Raw genomic sequence first — 18440 nt, 5'->3', positions numbered from 1 at the left:
GTAGTGTTGTAATATCAAGCCTTGACAGTAGGAACAGCGTCCACAGCATCCGTGGGAGAAAACGGCGCCGCAAACCCATACTGCTTCCACCCTTGGGCGTAATCCACCTCGGCATCTCTCTCTACACGAGTCAGTCTTATAAAATATCAAGATATCCAGAAAGAAAGGTAGAAACCCACCATGATCAGGCGGAAACGCCCTCCTCCGATGCTCATAATACCTCCTCCTCAGCCCCTCCCCCTTCCCCTCCCCCTCTCCCTCTCCCCTCCCCACGAAAGTAACATAAACACTACTCCTCCCCGCCACTGACTCATTTCTCTTAGATCGATGCGCCAACATACTCCCAAAAAACAACACATCACCGCGACAAAGCTCCACAGGAACCCACTCGTGCGCGTCCTCCCAGCCCCGCGCGATGCGGCCGCCCTGCTCGAAAGCTATTTCCATCCGGTGCGATCCCGGCACGATCTCCAGACAGCCATTGGCAACGGTGGCGTCGTCGACGGCGATGTTGGCGGTCAGGTGTGCGAGGGGGGCGATGTGGCTGTAGGCGTGGTAGTCGACGTGGGCGTGGAAGCCGTTGCCGTTGGGGAGCTTGTAGTTGATTTTGTCTTTGAAGAGGGTTGTTTTCTTCTCGATTTTGCCATTAGCATTTATATATCTTTGGTAACTATAGAGAGAGAAAAGAATGAGGGAAGGCGTGTACTTCACCAGCCAATTGCCCAAGAACTCCCCCCAAACCATCCCCACAAACAAGATCCCGAAACGGCTCATGGAAGTCGACAAAGTTCTCAGTGCGCATCAGCTGGCGCGTCCCGTCAGATGTAACCTCAAAATAGGGCATCCATTTCCCCTTCTCAAGAGGCCAGCTGCGCACTTCGTTTGTCCATTGTTGGAGCTGGGCTGGGCTGACGAGGTTGTGTTCTGCGGCGGTTAGTTTGAGGTAGCCGTTTTCGTGGAAGAAGGCGAGTTGGGCGGGGGTGAGGGTGGGCATTTCTTCTTTTCTTTCTTGATTGCGTGTGCTGGGTAGTGGGTAAGGGTTTGGTGGTGGTGTGGTGGTGAAGGCTGATGGTTGGGTAGGTCCTATATACTTAGGGCTTGTGACGTGTTGGGTCGGGCTTCGCACCGGTGGGCGTCTTATATTAAACTATGATTGTTCGCACTCGCATAGGGTACCCTCTACTGCATTTTTTTTGCGGTATTTTAGACTCGTTCTAGACTCTGCATAAGGCAAAGCAACAAGCGAATAAAAAAAGAGAAAGAAAAAAAATGATAGACACCAACCCCCGCGAAACCATCACCCAACTCTTTTCCTTCCTCCGCGCCCAAGGAAACACAGATTACCTCGGCGAGCGCGTCTCCCAGCTCCAACACTCACTACAATGCGCCCACCTCGCCACACAATCTCCGCAGTACGGATCCGACCCGGAGGTCATCCTGGGCGCACTACTCCACGACGTCGGGCGCTTCATCCCCTCTGCAAAAGATATGCCAGCCATGATCGCCCCAGATGGTGCGTACATCGGGCAAGCAAGTCATGAGGTCCTCGGTGAGCGATACCTGCGACAGCTGGGATTCGGCGAGAAAGTGTGCCAGCTGGTAGGGTCGCATGTGGTGGCGAAGCGGATATTAACGGCCACGGAGAAGGGGTACTATGATGGGTTGAGCGAGACGAGTAAACGCACGTTGGAGTTCCAGGGGGGTGTCTTTTCGGAGGAACAGGTTTGTGAGGCGAGGAGGGATCCGTGGTTGGGAGAGAAGTTGGACGTGAGGAGGTGGGATGATCGCGCGAAGGATCCTGAGATGGAGGTTCCTGGTTTGGAGGAGTATGTGGAGTTGGCTGTGAGGTGTCTTGATGGTATGTTTGGTTTTTATATGTGATTACGGTTTGTTGTTTGCTCTAGGAGTGTGTGCTGATTGTGTAGAATCGAGGGCATGTGTCGTTGTGGTCTCACGCCGGTATCCACTCCCTGAGAAGCCAGTCTTGATTGTCTCGGTCTCAGAAGGTCTTTTGAATCAGTGTCTTCACCATATGCTGGAGGAAATCAAGTGCCATGACTGGATTATGGAAGGCTTTCCCCGGGTGGAGAATGGGGATAGACCGGCTGTGCAACGGGAGGCGCTTGAACAGCTGGCACGACGAGGAGTGAGGGTGGTTGACCTTGCCGCTGGTGGCCAGGACTATTCCAAGAATAATACATGTCTACCCCCTGACTCAAACGTAGTCGACATCTACAATGAGCTGGAGGGACTGCCCCCCACAGACCCGACTGGGCGTGCTCAGGTCGTGGTACGGCGAGGCCTTGCCCTGCTACAGCAACGGAAAGCCGACTTCGTTTACCTCTCTCTGCCAACCAGCCTGAAAGATGGCCCATTTGGTGATCTTCTAGAGGAGCTCAAAGATGGACTAGTCGGCCTAGATGCGATCATCGCGATCACGGCAGAAAAGGCCCCAGGTGGCGGAGACAGCACCGGGCGGACAGTATTTGACGCGGTCTTTGACCGAGCCAAGAAAACTACCAAATCTTCTTCTGTTGATCTACCATAGCCAATTGTACTTTTAAAATGGGTTGTGGGGTTCTGCATCTAGCGGCCACGGGTCAATCTCAGGAAACGGAGTCTGCAGGTTAAACATGTCAAAGTCACTCATATCCTCCACCCATCCGACGTCCGCGTGGAACATCTCCAAGGGTGCCACGGCCTGGGGCGATGGTTGAATCGCCGGAGTGGTGTCACGGCCTTCGTCGGAGAACTTGCTGCGTAGTTTGTGCACGCCACACCCAATTTTCACCAGCAGGTGCTGCCGGTGCATCTCGCTGGTAGTCTCTTGTAACATGACAATAGTACGGTCTACCAGTGACAGAATCTTATTTCTGTCGAGCGTGACGGCGTCGGCGTATTTCGTCGCCACTTTCAACAGGAACACCACAGCAAACGCAATCATGGTGTCGAAGCAAAGCGGCAGCCCGTTCAGCAGCGACTGCAGCTCCGTGTCGGACGTAATAACCCCCAAGATAGAAGCCGCGCAGAGGACGGCCGTGTTGGCGATTTCTTCCATTTCCAGAGACGGGAAGCTTTTCGGGTCCGGACACGCCTGGGCGCCCCGGAAGGCATGCGAACAGAGATACAGCTTGGCAAAGTGGAAGTGCAAACCGACGCCTTTGGCCGGGTAGTTGCCCACCTTCTCGTTGGGTCCAAACCGATCACTCCAGTCCGCATACCACGTATCCAAGGCGATGGAGAACCGGCGCAGCTGGGCGAGTTTGCCAGGCGGAACGGGCGTATCCACGTCTACCCCGAAGGCGTCGAACACGGCGGCCGAGATCGACCAGATCTTGACTTGGGTCACTAGTCTGACGTCGTCTTCGGTGGCGTGGTCCGTCTCCAGAAACTGCATGGCCGCTTTGATGCTGTCGCAGTCTCTTGACATGGGTGGCCGGCCGTATAGAACGGAGCAGTGGTGGTCGCAAACATATACTAGGTAGTATAGACGAGTCTGCACGTACGCAAAGCGATCTCCTTTCAGGGCTTGATAGATCCCGTGGTTGAGCTTGATCTCCAACGCGATTCGGACCGCTGTACATACTGTTAGCATCGATCCTGGTCCCTACAGCAGGGAGATCTACCCGTTCCTGCCAGTCCCCACGACAGCTCGTGAAGCCAAAACGCGCCGATACAGAGTCCACGGACGTCATCCACATTGTGCTCTCGGGAAAATGTCGTGGTCGCCACGAGCTGTTTCAACTCGTTGTAGCACCTCTCAAAGAGGTGACCTAGCGATTGCGAATGGAGAGCCGCGACGGTGCAGATCACCGCCGTCAGAAGAGGCGAGCTTGACACTACGGTATCCAAGCATTGGTGATCCCCGAGTATGCGGTAGAGAAGATGATCCAAGCGCTCATGGTACCGTTGGAACAGACCCTCTGCCTCCTGCGGGGAGAGGATGCCACGCGAGATGAGGGTCGGTCGGACAGGCGTTCGTGCCTCCCGGGGACTAGGATTGCTCATCTCGGAGATACAGGACGCCGGGATGGACGCCGGTTCACACTTGGGGTCGAGCTCCCATGTATGTTCTTCGCTCGCTTTCGGCCCATACTGAGGTGTCTCTGAAGGCTCCGCCTGCGTTCCCCAACAATCCCCAGACGGTCCCGTCGGCTGAGCACCGGGTGTCTGCAGTCGACTTGTCAACTGTTCCGTAATGCCCTCCAACCTCCGTATCTTCTCTGCAACGCCATGCTTCCACCTGTCGCCTCTTAGCCCCCGTGCGCTTGCCCATCGATACTGAGACATACGTAACGTCATCCTCCAAGAGCATCTGTAGGCTCCTGTTCACGGTGCAAGGCAAACCTCTCTTCCTGCACCGCGTGCAGGGCGGTCGGCCGTCCGGCTGCATGTGGCACTTGATCTATCCTTTTGAGGATCCGCCAGTCAATGTAAGGGGAGGCACATCTGACCTTCTGTTTCCGACATGCGACACAGGCTGTAATCTTCCTCGTAATCTCTGGGGGCTTTCGATCCCCGAATGACTCCCGCAAGGCTGAGACATCGGGCGGCGACGGGACTAGTGATTCTTCCATTCTCCTAGCAGGCGACTTTTGGTTATGACTGGATCTTTTCGAAACACGCATCAGTCGTTACATGCAGGGTGTATACCCGAGACAGAATGCAAGTGAAACCATCATGCTGTGCATTTCATCGTCAGCTGGAAGCTCCGACGCGATGCGGGGTGTGGCCGGAGGATTGCGATAACGACGAATCGGGAGGAAATGATTGGACCGCCATCGCGACGATCGTGAGAACCATCCAGCTAGTTGTTATCATTAGCAGTAGGAGTGGGGTAATTGCATATTGTCGCCCGGCGGACATAGAGGGGTTAAAACCGAGAAGAGAGAGGCAACAAACGGGGTTCGCGCCGAGAGGTTTGCAGACCCCGAATGCGCCACACGTGGTCAACGGATGTTTTGGTCTCTTCACCTTTACCCACCAAGTAAGGGGAATATACGACTAACTTCAACTAACTCTCGCTACATGAGAGCCACACTCCCCAAGCCAGCGCCTGGTCCCACCAACAACTTCTTCGATACGAGAAAGCCCCTTACCGAGGACGGAACAGGATGTTGGTCGTTTTGCGTGGCCCCCGTGGCCCCCGTGGACGCCATGCGGTATACAGCATGGCATGGATACCAACCTCGTCTTTATGCTCTTTTCCATGAAATGGATTTCATCACGTCATGTTGCCTTCCATTGTAACCAGGGGGCAGATGCTCCAGCTGTTTATGGCCTAGTCGAAGTTTATAATCCTAGACGCCTCGATATGGTTCTTTGACGACATCTGCCAACGCCGACAGATAGTCAGTTCGTGTGCAACCAGACCCCAAGCGAGCTCCGACCCGAGTATAGACGCCTCCAATAGGTACGCCTCCAATGAGAAGAGAAAGAACCGGCAACGACATTGATGGAACTCGTGGATATTTGACAAATAGCGATATGCCAAGATCTTGTGAGGGAGGCCCACCATCTGGTTTCCATTGTTCGCCATACGCGAGCCAACCAACTACCCAAAACAGGGAAATGGACGAAAGTTTAGCGATATTACACTTGACCGAACAAAGCCGAACCATTGCGTCTTATAGGGGATTTTCCGGATAATCGTCTAGACCAGATGCGTGTTCGAACACAGCCGTTGGGGACAGCCTGGTTCGGAGATATGCAGCAGGTCTCTTGGGCTCATGCAGTCCACGGAGTTGGTGAAACACATAGAGTACCCACAGCTTCAGCAACTAGATGCAACAGATGGTTCGGTTCAGCCTGTGAAAGCTAGTATCTCCGAGGAGTACTTGACCAGAAGATTGAGGCGAATGTCGGAGCGAAGATCTCCATATGGATTCCACCGCTTTCACGTTTTCACATAACACAAATAGCCGATTATATAGTATATACTAGGTAGTGCATTTACTAAAGATGTTCTTCCCAAAACTCCATGTCATTTTCAAGCTGTAGTTCAAATTTTCCAGTTAACTCTAAGGGTTCAACCTGATAAACAGCGCCTAGTAGTACTGATTCTAGCGACTTGCTGTTAGTTCTATAAATATTAGATTAATATACTGCCATCAGTTAGATATTATGAGTATGATAAATAGCCATTATCAAGTCTGAAAAACAGTCGAGTCACCAAAGGAGTCTCTTACGCGCTCTGGATAGCTTCAGTCTAAGCATTACCTTCAATCTGTGGAATTGTGAGACATCCAATCGGCCAACACCAGCTGGCTTGCACCGTTTCTCCCACTTAAACCACACCGATCTTTTGACTGTTTTAATCGCTCCTCCCACACAATCTAAGTATTGTTCTAGCAAGCAGCTGGCACACTTCTTCTTATACTACTCTTCAAACCAAGTCCCAACCCCAGTCAATCAAGTCGTCTAAACATGGAGATATCGCCCATCGCGAGCCATGCCCCCCCAGCTGAAATAACCCCACAACGCCGCCACCTTGATCATAATTATCATCTTCAATAATTATTCGTGCTCCACATATCCCTTCCTCAGTCTGTGTCGCTCCTGATCCGATATACTCAAATATATTTTCAGTCCGAAATTCTGGAACCGGTAGACGCTGCGCTCTTCGCAACCTAACACCGTCTGTTCTCAGATATACTAACCCACTAGCCATCCCGTCTAGGGTACACCAGACGTTGTCCGAGACCTCTGTAGACCGGAGCAGTCGTTTTGGTTCGTGCGTCTGGAAGTACGTGTCTTGAAGGGCATCTGAAGGCTTGATCAATCGCTCTCTCGTGTGTAGGATTGTTTCCCAGAATGACGGAGGACTGCGATGGTACACTGCGATGCGACCAGCAACTTTACCTGGCAGTGATCTGTTACTGTACTCCCTTTCATCGCGTCGAAGTTCGATAATTAATATCGGGGGAATAAAGTTTACGGCCTCAGTGTTCATTATCTGGCCAAGACTTTCCCACACCACTCGGCACTGCTCCTTAGTGGGCCGTTGCCATTTCGGCCAATGGAAGTCTGTCGGTATGGGATCAGCCATCCGAGGATTGCTGTAATTCGTATTGGTGACGGGAGGTGTGTATTCAGAGCCAACAGGAATAAAAATGGCAGCAACACACGCGACAGTCAGGGGCACTGATGATGGTCGTGTGGCTGTCTCGATAATAATTCGCGGCCAGAAGAAACTGACTGACACGGCTCTAAAGGTTTCGAAAATCCACTGGCTCTCGTGGGCAGCAGGAAGCCGGAAAGTGCTTGATTCGCAGTCCCGGAGGCTGAACGGTGCTATGTCGGCGTAGTGCCTAGATCCATAGCCAAAATTACACGCATCAGGCCGTGGCATTTTGATGGAGTTGTTCTGCAGATAGAATAAGAAGAAATATGGTTAGTGAACAACAGGCTGGAGAGTATCTCCTCGCGGTTAAGGTGGTCTTTAGTTGAAGAGTGAGAGAACGGAGAGGAGTGTGAATAATAGAGTGACGAGAAAAATGTAAACGCAATATCACGTGTTATATACTTCGAGGAAAAGGCTCTTTAATACACATCATTGCCATTATCAAGATCATCTGCACGTCAGATCAAGGTTAGATCTGGATCATCTAAGCATCTACTGCCACTACGAAGCTATACTGGATCACATACTTTCAAGTTTAGTCAAGGTATGGACAAAAAAATATGAACAACACCCATACAGTATGTACAACCGCTCCTATCCTTATTAGATGTGCAAGTTACTAGAACTAGAACAGTAATCAGCATTTGGACATTGTAGATGGTTATGTAGTAGTATGCATAATCAAGTTTCATGGGTCCTGTGTCTAACAATACTTCTCCCACGCAAGACCTTTCATATACCCATCAGATCTAGCATAATATGGATGTTAGGATATAGCCAGAACAAATGGATCTGGAGATATACCATAGAAGAAATACAATCGAAACTGTCTGAATCCAAGAAGGGGACTGTGAATGAAAGCAAGAAACGACTGGAGAGGACGAGTTCTCTTGTCGAACAAAGGGTCTACCTCGTTTGCCTCTATTGAGGAATCCATTAAACACATTTAACATGTCATGCAACTATGTCCAGACCATTGAAAGGTATAGATTAGCAAACAAACCAACAAGCTTATCTTCAACCTTAGTAAGAACCTGCCTGTCATAGAAATACTATTTTAAACCCACCAAGCAAGGCACCTCAGCAATGCAACAACGTGGAAAGCAAGAAACAAACATCTCAAGTCGGATCCAAGGCAACGCACAACCAAGACTCACCCACAGCCACCCATATGCCGGTTCACATCATATCATATCATCCATTGCGAATATCGCCCCTTCCATCTAACCGAATCGGAAGATTCTAACCGCTCCAACCAACACTGACGCATCCATCCGACTGGGCATCCCCTTGTCCCCTTTTCGGAGAATTGCTTATTTACTTCAAGGGGCGAGATGATGCGAGTACGAGTGTGAGTATATGCCGTACTGGATCATTCATCATCACCTCGGACGCCGTCCCCCGCCCCATCTGCACTGCCCTCCTCGTCTGCTCCCCCCTTCCGGAAAATGTTTGCTGGGGTGGGTTCCAGGGCGCAGGGCCCCTTTAAATTCGGCATGATGACGGCATGACATAGATAGGGCTGCCGCTTACATAGGTCCCTTGGTTTGGATGGAGAGGGGAGGGATGGAGGACAGGGAAGTAGGGAAGACTATCGAGCGGCCATTACGCTCGCCTATCAATCAAGGGGTGTCGCACGGTGGAGAATAGTCAGAACGAGGTGCACTGTACTGCGCCGCTTGCTGCGGGATCCGACGAGAGGAGGGGGCAAATTCAGACATAGGGAGCTCGGTTATCTGGCAGGGGAGAGACAGGCAGACGCACAGACCGACCGATGGGATTTGAAACTTGACGCCCATCGCTAAGCCATGATAGGTGAGGCTACATTGTGTGACCATGTTAATCTCCAAGCGACCGACGCGGTCGAGCTGGTTAGTTAGTGTTGGGTCTGAGGCACTGTACACTCCGTACTACACTACATAATACTGGGAGACTATTCACGGGTAGTAGATATCCTTGCATGAGGGGGAAGCGCACTGCGTCACACGACTCGTCAACTTCGGGACTGTCCAGTGTCATGCCGGTCAGTCGACAGGAGACTGTCTAATGTCTAGAGACAGGAGTCATGGGTTGAAGAAAAGCTCACGTCGCATGAGAGATTAGGTTACCAGGTGGGGTGGAAGGGACAAGATCAACGCTCTGGATCGACAAGACCCTTGACAACATGGGTAAGAAGGAAGCGATATCACAGTACGGTGAGTCTGATTGGAATGGCGGTAACCCATTCCATCTCCATCCATCGTCCTAATTAACTCGATATGAGCCCTTCCCGACCGAAAAGGGGGACAAGGCAACCTAAGCTCCAAACGGATGGTTCACCGCTAGAGTTGGCGATGTGATATATCATTCCTCATGGGAGGGGGAATTAGTTGGGTAGCTTGACTAGCTTGGACCCGAGGAACCGGGGAAAATGAAGCGAGACCACGGAGGAGTTGATGGATCGGGACCAAGACTCAATTCGTTCGGTGATTTGGGGAAGAGCTTGTTAGGGACGGAGAAGTAGGAGTCATGAGAATGCACCTCGTATCATCCTGTTCTCTCTGGTTTGGTGGAGTCTGGATGAACAGCTGGTCTCTCTAAACCCAGTTAGGGTTAGAGGAAGGATTCAGCTGTACAACATCAACCAGCGCAATCATCGTGGTTTATTGGTTCTTGTGGACAATTTGATCTCCACTTGATCAGCCCCAAGATTATTATGGTTATCCTGATTGACTCTGGTATCCATCTAGTGAGTTATTGACGTGGTGGATGGCTAGACCCGGCAGTTGCCGGGATCCACTGCTTCGATTGATCGATCGTTCCATGCCTCAACCTGGAGTCCGATGGAATGCGACTCTTGATACTGATGAGATGCGACTGCAATGCTGATACGGATGTTGATGTTGATGCTGGCATCATCCCTCTGCGGTTTCAGGGCCGAATTGTGATTGTCCCCTCCCAGACCTAGGCTCAATCTAGGTTCAACCATCCCTTGCATGGATGTGTCACTCCCTCCCCTCCCCTCCATGAGGCTATTCCACCCTCCCTGGTCCATGATCGCTGCTCTCGCCGATCCGTTCTCCCTTCTCTGGTTTAGTGTCGGAGAGGGATGGGTGGGATTCATACACTAAATCAATATTATTAAAAATTCCAACCCAAAAAGGGTCAGGCATGTCCAACTGTCCTGCGCCTCCTTCTCCTCCTCCTGGGTCCGAGAGACTCTCTCGGCGTCCTGTTATGCACTGGACCGCATCCACCCCCATCACATCCCTTCATATCACATCACGACCTTGCTGTCTTCGTGGCTCTTTTTTCCTTTTTCTTTTTTATTCTTTAATTATAAGCAATTATTTTATCTTATTTTATTTCTTATATTAGTGTTTATTCTTTTTTATTCTATTCTGTTTACTCCTCCAGAGTAGATAGGATGCCTGTCCCCTCCCCTACCCTTCGATCTCAACCCTGGTCTCTTCTTTCTCTCGCTCGGGTCCCACTGCATTCCTCGTCCTTCGTTTCGCTTCCTTGATCTCGATTACCCTTCTTTTCCTTCGATCCACCTCGTGGGAATGGACGGTGGCACCTGGTTTTCTTTGTTCTCCTCGATCCTGAAACGTTGACGTGGGTTACGGGTTACAGCCATTTCCTTCTGCAGGGCCGGATTAGGGCTCGCGCGGGCTTCCAGTCGACCCAGGAGTCGGGTCCCAATCGTATTGGATCGCTTGTTTTGGTTTGAGAATCGGACCAAAAAAAGAATTCCAAGCAGAAGAAAGAAAAGAAAGAAAGAAAGAAAGAAAGGGAACGAAAAGGGAAAAAGAAACGGGTCTGATGATCCCATCGGCTGCAGTCAAAGAAACCCATCCCTACCTGATCCAAGGGTAGAGAGGATCAAGAACAAGAGGGGGGGAAGTCAAAAAAAAAAAAGGAAAAAAGGAAAAAAGAAACGACGAATAACTCGTGTATTCGACTTTCTTTGTCTTCGCCCCAGATTCAGTGATAATTCCCAAACCTCCCAAGGCGACATCCTAATTATATTCCAGTTTCTCCCCGGGCTGTGTGGAAAGTCAGTCGGTCGATTGTCCAACCCATTCGTGTCATTTCCTCCTTTCTTTTTGCAAATTCCCTTCCATTTTTTCTTTTTCATTGACTTGTTTTATTTGGATTATTATTACTTGGGATATTTTCTTTTCTTCTTTTAATCCCCCCCTCCCATTGGGGGAACGAAGAGGGAAAAGTTCCAGTCGAGGAGATCACGCAGTAATTGCAGGACGGTCCTGGATCCGATAGACGACACAGCATCCTGGACGGCCTGCATGATGCCCTCCCCATCCTTCTTTAAATCACCTCGACAGGCGCCGCCCATGAGGCCCTCTCGATCCCTCGAGGGTCTCGAGCGTGTCATTCCCCCACAATTCTCTGACCCCCCGGGGCGATCGACCGTCCACCTCGACAAACCGCTACCCGACTTACCTATCAAACCGTTACCAGAAACTCCTTCGATGGAGGGATCGACCGCCTGGAGTGAGGACAGTAGCCTCGTCGACAGTCTGGAGTCCCACCGACACTCTGGGGATTCCACCGAGAGTTACCCCGTCTTCGTCCGTCCTGGTTCCGCGGATCTGTCCGAGCTGGTCGACCATGCGGCGGCGCCGGATTCCTCGCTGGATCGTGCCTCGTCGTCCGGCCTCGAGGAGTACGTGAAACACCCGCCGCTGTCGAACAGCAATCCGTATCTGTCGGACGAGGACTACGAACCAGAACGACCCATACCTCTGTGGAACCCGACGCCTACGGGTCCCAACCATTATTTCCGCGAGAAGAAGTGGGACTTCTTCCCTGAGCTGGCTACCCCGTCGGCCCTCAACACCCGGGCGCCCCCATTCCCCACGAAACCACAGAAGAGCAGCAGTCGTCTGAATCTCGCCGTCTTCGATTTCAAGAGAAACCATCGATGGCAACCCTCCGACCGCGGGGGGCTAAGCCTAGCCCACGACGTGCGGGATTCAATCCGCTCCTACGTCCAGCGACGACTATCCCGACATTCAGTCGACAAGGAAAAGGCCAAGCGCGAACAGCGACCCGCCACCGCGTCCGACGACACCCCCGACTACCTCGATGCACAACCCGCACGGCAGCGGGTGCCGTCAAGTCAGTATTCCGACCACGAAAGCACCATCGCAGACATGAAGTCCGCAGGCATTCAGACGAAGCGGCTATCCGTAACCAGTGCCACGAGCACCGCCGCATCCAGCAAACCGCCCCTCACACTCCTCGCCTCCTCCCGGAGGAAGAAGCAACTGGCCGTGCCCCTGTCCGCGTACCAGAAGTACGGACCCGCCATCTGGGAGAAACCCAGCCGCGAGAAGCGCATCAGCTATCGCCAGAACCACCGCGTGCGGTTCCCGCGCTATCGACGAAACACTACCACGCCGCGGACCCGGCCGGGGTCGGCGGTGGCTACCCCAACCCCCTTGCCGTCGCCCACACACTCGCAGCTGCAGCGGAAGACGACCCGCGAACGCGTACGCGCCCTGCAGAGTGGCACCAGCCACGTGCTGGTTGCCCTCGACGGCGCCCGGAAGCGGATCATCGGGGCAAGGGTCGAGCGCAAGCATAGCCAGTTGAAGTCGCAGATTCGACTGGTTGGGCCGGTCAATCCGTATCAGAATCTTCGGCAGGCGGATACGTGGATCTAACGTGAAACGGGGGGCCGGGTGGGTGATGGGAGGGCATGGTTGTCTGTTTTTTCTTGCTTCGACCTCGAGTCTACTATATGGGCATGATACGTTTATTGTCGTTGCATTCTTCTTTCTGCTCTTTAGCTTTGTGTTCTTTGGATGCTTTTTTCTTCCCTTCCATTGTTATATTGATATCCACTTGCTTTTTCTCATCTCTTGATTGAAGACTGCTACGCTGGGCGTTGGGGACATGGTTGGAGCAGGACTACCCTTGTTGAATTCGTTATATGACCCTTGATTTTCATTCTCTTTTCCAGACTGTAATCAATCATTCTCATCAGTATATGAATAGATGCAATTAGGGCTTGGCTGTCTTGGCCAAATGATCAACATTCCTCTTCCCCGCTGGATCATTACGTATGCCAATAATGTGTCACTCGTGCCTGTTTTCGGTCTTTCCCTCCTTGTCTTGTCTCAACCATCTCCTCTTCTCCTCTTTTCTCCTCATTCCCCTCTTTCTCCTCTTTTCCCTCTCCTCTTTCTTCTTTCTTATCTTCAACCACCAACTTTCTCCCCTCCCACATCCTAGTGTGGGTTGATCAATCCATTTCCACGCTATCTGATCTTCCCCCCACAATGGGTGGAGACGCGGTCCGACAAGTGCCCAGCTCCCTTCCCCGGAGTCCCGCCGGGCCCGTAGGTCAGCGGATCAAGGGCATCTACACCGACCGTCTCCGACAGTTTACTGCAGGTGGTCAATACCAGTCCCAGAATCTTGTCTCGTACGTTGGCCCACATTACTTCTGCTCTCGGTCGCCGAATTGATTGTTTATTGACCACCTTTTCAGAAAACTCCACGACGCAACCGCCTCAGATGAAGACCATGTCAAGCTCTCCGTCTACTCGGTTCCGGACCTGCAGCGTCCTTCATTCAAGGAAGCCACGTCCCACGAGTTTAAACCGACTCGTATCGGCGCCTCATTCGGCCCCAGTTGGTCCACCCACTGGTTCCGCATCCGGCTGACCGTCCCGGAGCACATGCGTCAGAAGGAACGGCTGGAGTTCCATTGGGACGCTAACAACGAGGGCCTCGTGTGGACCGAAGACGGCCATCCGCTGCAGGGTCTGACGGGTGGCGGCGAACGAGTTGAGTGGATCATCCCCGACGCCTGGCGCGACGGCAAGGAGCATGTCTTCTACATCGAAATGGCGTGCAACAGCATGTTTGGCAATGCGCCGGGCGGGGACTCCATCCAGCCGCCAAACCCGGATAAGTACTTCACGCTGCATACGGCGCGCATCACGGCAGTGAACCTCGAGGCGCGGGCGCTGTTCTATGACTTTTGGATCATCGGGGGTATGTACCTCCTGTGGGTGGAGAGTGTTAATTCTGGGAGACTGACGATGGATAGATGCGGCCCGAGAGTTCCCTGGAGATTCCTGGGAGTCGCACGAAGCTAATGTGGTCGCCAATTCCATCATGGACGCGTTCATTGCAGGTGGTGGGAGCCAGGAGTCGATCAAGGAGGGTCGCAAAATTGCCCAGAAGTATCTAGGTAACCGTGTTGACTCTTCGGACGTCTACAAGACCCAGAATGAGTCGATCATCTACGGCATCGGTCACTGTCACATTGATACGTGCTGGTTGTGGCCCTGGGCCGAAACGAAGCGCAAAGTGGCCCGGTCGTGGTCCAACCAGTGCGACCTCATGGATCGGTATCCGGAGCATCGCTTCACGTGCTCCCAGGCACAGCAGTTCAAGTGGCTCAAGCAGTATTATCCGAGCGTCTTTGATCGGGTGAAGGGATGGATCAAGAAGGGCCACTTCCAGCCGATCGGCGGTAGCTGGGTCGAGCACGACACCAACATGCCTAGCGGGGAGTCGCTGGTGAGGCAGTTCCTATACGGCCAGCGGTTCTTCGAGAGCCACTTCGGTGAGCGCTGCACGACGTTCTGGCTGCCAGATACTTTTGGCTATTCCACGCAGATCCCCCAGATCTCGCGCCTGGCGGGTATGACCCGATTCTTCACGCAGAAGCTGAGCTGGAACAACATCAACAATTTTCCCCATACCACGTTTCAGTGGGTCGCGCTCGACGGTAGCCAGGTGGTGTGCCATATGGCACCGTCGGAGACATATACGGCCGAGGCCAACTTTGGCGACGTCCGACGCAGCGTGACGCAGCACAAGTCGATGGACAACGATCGCACCTCGCTCCTGGTCTTCGGGAAGGGCGACGGCGGTGGGGGACCGACATTCGAACATCTGGAGAAGCTGCGTCGCTGCCGGGGTGTGAGTGATAAGACGGGCTTGCTACCACGCGTGACGATGGGCAACTCTGTAGATGACTTTTTCGCGCAGCTCGAGAAGAAAATCGCCAATGGCAAGCAGCTGGCCACCTGGTATGGGGAGCTGTACTTTGAACTGCACCGCGGGACCTACACCACGCAGGCCAACAACAAGCGGAACAACCGCAAAGCGGAATTCCTGCTGCGTGAGGTCGAGTACTTGGCCACTCTGGCGTCCATCACTCATCAGAAGTACAAGTATCCCAAGAAGGAGATCGATGACATGTGGGAGGGGGTGCTACTCTGCCAGTTCCATGACTGTCTTCCGGGGAGCTCTATCGAGATGTGCTACGATGACTCGGACGAGCTGTACGCACAGATCTTCGAGACCGGCCACAAGGCTCGCGAGGAAGCCCTCAAGGCACTCGGGTTCACCGAGCAAGGGTCCGGAAAGGATCTCGTGGCCATCAACACCCTCCCGTGGTCTCGGTCTGAAGTGGTCCAAATTCCCGAGGCCCTCGCGACCAATACGGGTCCGAAGTATACTCTGGTCAGCGGGGAGACCGGTGTCATGCGCTGTGGGCCGGCGGTCTCCACCACCAAACCCCCTGTCACGGTCTCGGAGATCAAGCCCGGGGTGTTCCGTCTGCAGAATGCGTCGCTCAGGGTCGACGTCCACAACGGCGTCATCACGTCACTGTTCGATCTCCAGGCCGAGCGCGAGGTGATCGCCGACGGCGGCCGGGCAGGCCAGCTGGTCATCTTCGACGACAAGCCGCTCTACTGGCAGGCATGGGATGTCGAGGTCTACCATCTCGAGTCACGCAAAGAGCTCAACTCTGGGCCGACCTCCATCTCGGACAAAGACGAGCACCGAGTCAGCGTTGTCACCGAAACCAAGATTAGCGACCAGAGCTGGGTCAAGACGACGATCAGTCTGGCGGCGGCGGTGCCCAACCAGCCGTCGTATGTGGAGTTCTCGAGCGAAGTCGAGTGGAAGGAGAACATGAAGTTCCTCAAGGTCGAGTTTCCCGTGGACATCACCAACACGGAGGCATCGTACGAAACGCAGTACGGGATTATTCGACGTCCCACGCACTACAACACGAGGTATGTCGTATCATCCAATTATAGACCCACATCAATCCATACCGAGATGTCATACTGACTTCACTAGCTGGGACATGGCCAAGTTCGAAGTATGCTGCCACAAGTGGGCCGACCTCTCCGAGAACGGCTACGGCGTGTCCGTCCTCAACGACTCCAAGTACGGCTTCGCGACCTGCGGCAATCTCATGCGTCTATCGCTGCTGCGCGCGCCCAAAGCCCCGGACGCACACGCCGACATGGGCCGCCACCACATCCGCTACGCGATCCTGCCGCACGAAGGCGCTCTGGACTCGCGTACCATCCGCGCCGGCTACAACTTCAACCACCCGCTCGTGCTGCGGGCCAGCAGCCCCAGCCGTGGACCCCCCACCCAACCCTTCCAGGCTGTATCGGTGAAAGGCGCGCCCTCGCTCATCCTTGACGCCATCAAGCGCGGCGAAGACGACGAAGACATCTCACGCGACACCCTGCCCAAGCGGCCCGGGAAGAGCATCATCCTGCGCGTATACGAGTCGCTGGGTGGGAAGAGCCGCGGCCGCATCTGCAGTCACTTCCCGGTCCGGGAAGCGTGGAAGTGTAATGTTCTCGAGGATAATGAGACGCAGCTGACGCTGCGGCGGGAGGCGGATGGTGAGTTTTGTGCGGATGTTGAACTGAGGGCTTATGAGGTTGCGACATATCGGTTGCAGTTGTAGTTTTACCATGAGCCTGACCTATCAAAGCCTGGGGAAGAACTACTGAAACCTACGGAGGCCTATCCGAGGAAGGCTCACTGAAGGTCTGACAGGAGGAAGCGAAGGTAACCCGAGTATGAATATTGTTTATGAAGTAAGGTACATGTATCACGGATATCATATTGTTAAAACAATCCCAACCAACCAGCGCCTAGCTCCTTTAGTATGACATAAAAAATTAGAAGATAAGGAAAGGAACCATCCCCAACCCAAAACACCAACCGTCCAAACGCACAACCAACTCCAGCCCTAAAGCCACAACAGCCATGCAAGCCATTCCGTTCTCCCTCACAAGAGTCCACAGCATGGGATGAAACGAAACGAACTTAGAAAAGAACAATCACTCCCGAGCATAACTAATCTTCAACCTCTTCGACGGGGGCTTCCCATCCTCTTCCTCATCAACATCATTATTGTTGCTATTCCCCGCCTTGCCGCGGTTCGCTCCGCCTCCTCCAGATGAGGAAGATTTCTTCTTATTAGCCTTGGACGGGCCGCGCACTTCGCCCGCGTCTTTGTCTTTGGTGGTGGCGCTGCTGCCGCTTGCTTTGGCGTTGCTGTTGCTGTTGCTGTTGACGGCGTTGGTGTTGGCGTTGTAGGCTGATGTGGGTGTTGCGGCGTGGGAGGGGGTCGTCTGGGCTGAGGAGGGGGGTGAGTCCTATACATTATTGATTAGCATCTTCGTTTCCTTCTTCATTTCTCCAGGATGATAAGGATGCGGAAGGAAGACAAACCCTCATAAACCCCGCCGAGCTCCTCGAAAACACCCGATCCGCATCCGTAACCTGCGCCTTTCGTCGCGCGACGCCCGTCCCCAGCGCCATGCCGCCGCTGCCGCCGCCCGCGCCGCCGCCGAGACTGCTGCCCGCGCCGCTGAGGCCGCCGCTGGAGGAGCCCTTGATGTAGTTGTCGAAGCCTTTGATGATGTTGCCGGCTGTTGTTTCTTCGAGGTAGGATTGTTCGAAGCGGAAGATTTGGTCTTCGAGTTGGGACTTTTCGTTTGTTAGTCTTGTATATATTTTTATCTATATATCTAGAGAGAGATAGAGATATGGATGGGAGAAGTCAAAAACATACCATGCTCTTATCCATCATGCGCTTCTTTTGAATTGTGTCGCGTAACTCGCGCCGGAGTTTCTCGTAGTAGGGAAGACCGCGGTTTGCGCTCCCTGACGCGGTCGTCGACCCCGTCCCCGGTCCTGAACTCCCGTTTACGCCTCCATTTGGGGCTGCGGATGCGCTGCCATTGGACTGCGCTGTATCTGTTTGGTTATTGTTGTTGTTGTTGTTGTTGTTGTTGTTGTTGGTGGTGGTGGTGGTGGTGGGCGCGGTATTTGTGGTAGAGGGAGGTGGAGGGTTGGTGGTGGATGTTGTTGCTGGTGCTGGTGCTGGTGCTGGTGCGCTTGAGGTTGGGGCTGATTCGGACATTTTTACCCCTTCTTCTTTCTGTTCCCTTTCCTCTTTCTAGAAGATCAACTATGGGTACGGTGGTATGGCATTTGTTGAGGGAGAGTCAGTCGTTGAAGCTCG

The 18440-nt window shown here is 53.2% G+C and overlaps 9 protein-coding genes across 9 annotated transcripts; 4 read left to right on the top strand and 5 right to left on the bottom strand.

Annotated features, from left to right (window-relative positions):
* Window positions 1-14: 14 nt before the first annotated feature.
* Window positions 15-1057, bottom strand: BDW47DRAFT_131573 (phytanoyl-CoA dioxygenase family protein; the record flags this gene model as incomplete). The annotated part of the gene is made up of 3 exons (XM_024817340.1): window positions 707-1057; window positions 180-630; window positions 15-121 (listed from the first exon to the last, which is right to left on the bottom strand). The coding sequence occupies exons 1-3, from the start codon at window positions 992-994 to the stop codon at window positions 15-17; spliced, it is 846 nt and encodes a 281-aa protein (XP_024672364.1). The 5' UTR covers window positions 995-1057.
* A 144-nt stretch (window positions 1058-1201) lies between these two features.
* Window positions 1202-2554, top strand: BDW47DRAFT_28278 (HD domain-containing protein). The gene is made up of 2 exons (XM_024818656.1): window positions 1202-1858; window positions 1926-2554. The coding sequence occupies exons 1-2, from the start codon at window positions 1270-1272 to the stop codon at window positions 2546-2548; spliced, it is 1212 nt and encodes a 403-aa protein (XP_024672363.1). The 5' UTR covers window positions 1202-1269; the 3' UTR covers window positions 2549-2554.
* Window positions 2555-2560: 6 nt separating this feature from the next.
* Window positions 2561-4577, bottom strand: BDW47DRAFT_117357 (uncharacterized protein; the record flags this gene model as incomplete). The annotated part of the gene is made up of 4 exons (XM_024815069.1): window positions 2561-3576; window positions 3627-4243; window positions 4293-4405; window positions 4455-4577. 4 exons carry the CDS (start codon window positions 4575-4577, stop codon window positions 2561-2563), a joined length of 1869 nt encoding a protein of 622 aa, XP_024672362.1.
* A 1808-nt stretch (window positions 4578-6385) lies between these two features.
* Window positions 6386-7370, bottom strand: BDW47DRAFT_131571 (uncharacterized protein; the record flags this gene model as incomplete). Its single annotated transcript, XM_024817339.1, has 1 exon — window positions 6386-7370. The coding sequence occupies exon 1, from the start codon at window positions 7349-7351 to the stop codon at window positions 6386-6388; it is 966 nt and encodes a 321-aa protein (XP_024672361.1). The 5' UTR covers window positions 7352-7370.
* Window positions 7371-10579: 3209 nt separating this feature from the next.
* Window positions 10580-11175, bottom strand: BDW47DRAFT_28250 (uncharacterized protein). The gene has a single exon (XM_024818655.1). The coding sequence runs from the start codon at window positions 10935-10937 to the stop codon at window positions 10635-10637; it is 303 nt and encodes a 100-aa protein (XP_024672360.1). The 5' UTR covers window positions 10938-11175; the 3' UTR covers window positions 10580-10634.
* Window positions 11051-12803, top strand: BDW47DRAFT_105241 (uncharacterized protein). The gene has a single exon (XM_024812510.1). It carries the CDS (start codon window positions 11413-11415, stop codon window positions 12793-12795), a length of 1383 nt encoding a protein of 460 aa, XP_024672359.1. The 5' UTR covers window positions 11051-11412; the 3' UTR covers window positions 12796-12803.
* BDW47DRAFT_105239 (uncharacterized protein) lies at window positions 12785-13133 on the top strand. The gene has a single exon (XM_024812509.1). It carries the CDS (start codon window positions 12821-12823, stop codon window positions 12995-12997), a length of 177 nt encoding a protein of 58 aa, XP_024672358.1. The 5' UTR covers window positions 12785-12820; the 3' UTR covers window positions 12998-13133.
* A 158-nt stretch (window positions 13134-13291) lies between these two features.
* ams1 (alpha-mannosidase) lies at window positions 13292-17010 on the top strand. The gene is made up of 4 exons (XM_024812508.1): window positions 13292-13559; window positions 13626-14134; window positions 14190-16176; window positions 16244-17010. The coding sequence occupies exons 1-4, from the start codon at window positions 13414-13416 to the stop codon at window positions 16869-16871; spliced, it is 3270 nt and encodes a 1089-aa protein (XP_024672357.1). The 5' UTR covers window positions 13292-13413; the 3' UTR covers window positions 16872-17010.
* Window positions 17011-17250: 240 nt separating this feature from the next.
* BDW47DRAFT_125494 (chromatin modification-related protein EAF6/MEAF6) lies at window positions 17251-18338 on the bottom strand (the record flags this gene model as incomplete). The annotated part of the gene is made up of 3 exons (XM_024816397.1): window positions 17251-17568; window positions 17645-17902; window positions 17988-18338. 3 exons carry the CDS (start codon window positions 18336-18338, stop codon window positions 17251-17253), a joined length of 927 nt encoding a protein of 308 aa, XP_024672356.1.
* Between the last annotated feature and the right edge of the window lie 102 nt (window positions 18339-18440).

This window comes from Aspergillus candidus (genome assembly GCF_002847045.1).
Source record: "Aspergillus candidus strain CBS 102.13 unplaced genomic scaffold BDW47scaffold_20, whole genome shotgun sequence".
In the NCBI taxonomy this organism is placed as follows: Eukaryota; Fungi; Ascomycota; class Eurotiomycetes; order Eurotiales; family Aspergillaceae; genus Aspergillus; species Aspergillus candidus.
Note: the sequence above shows the minus strand (reverse complement) of the source record. Positions and strands in the feature narration are given on the sequence as shown.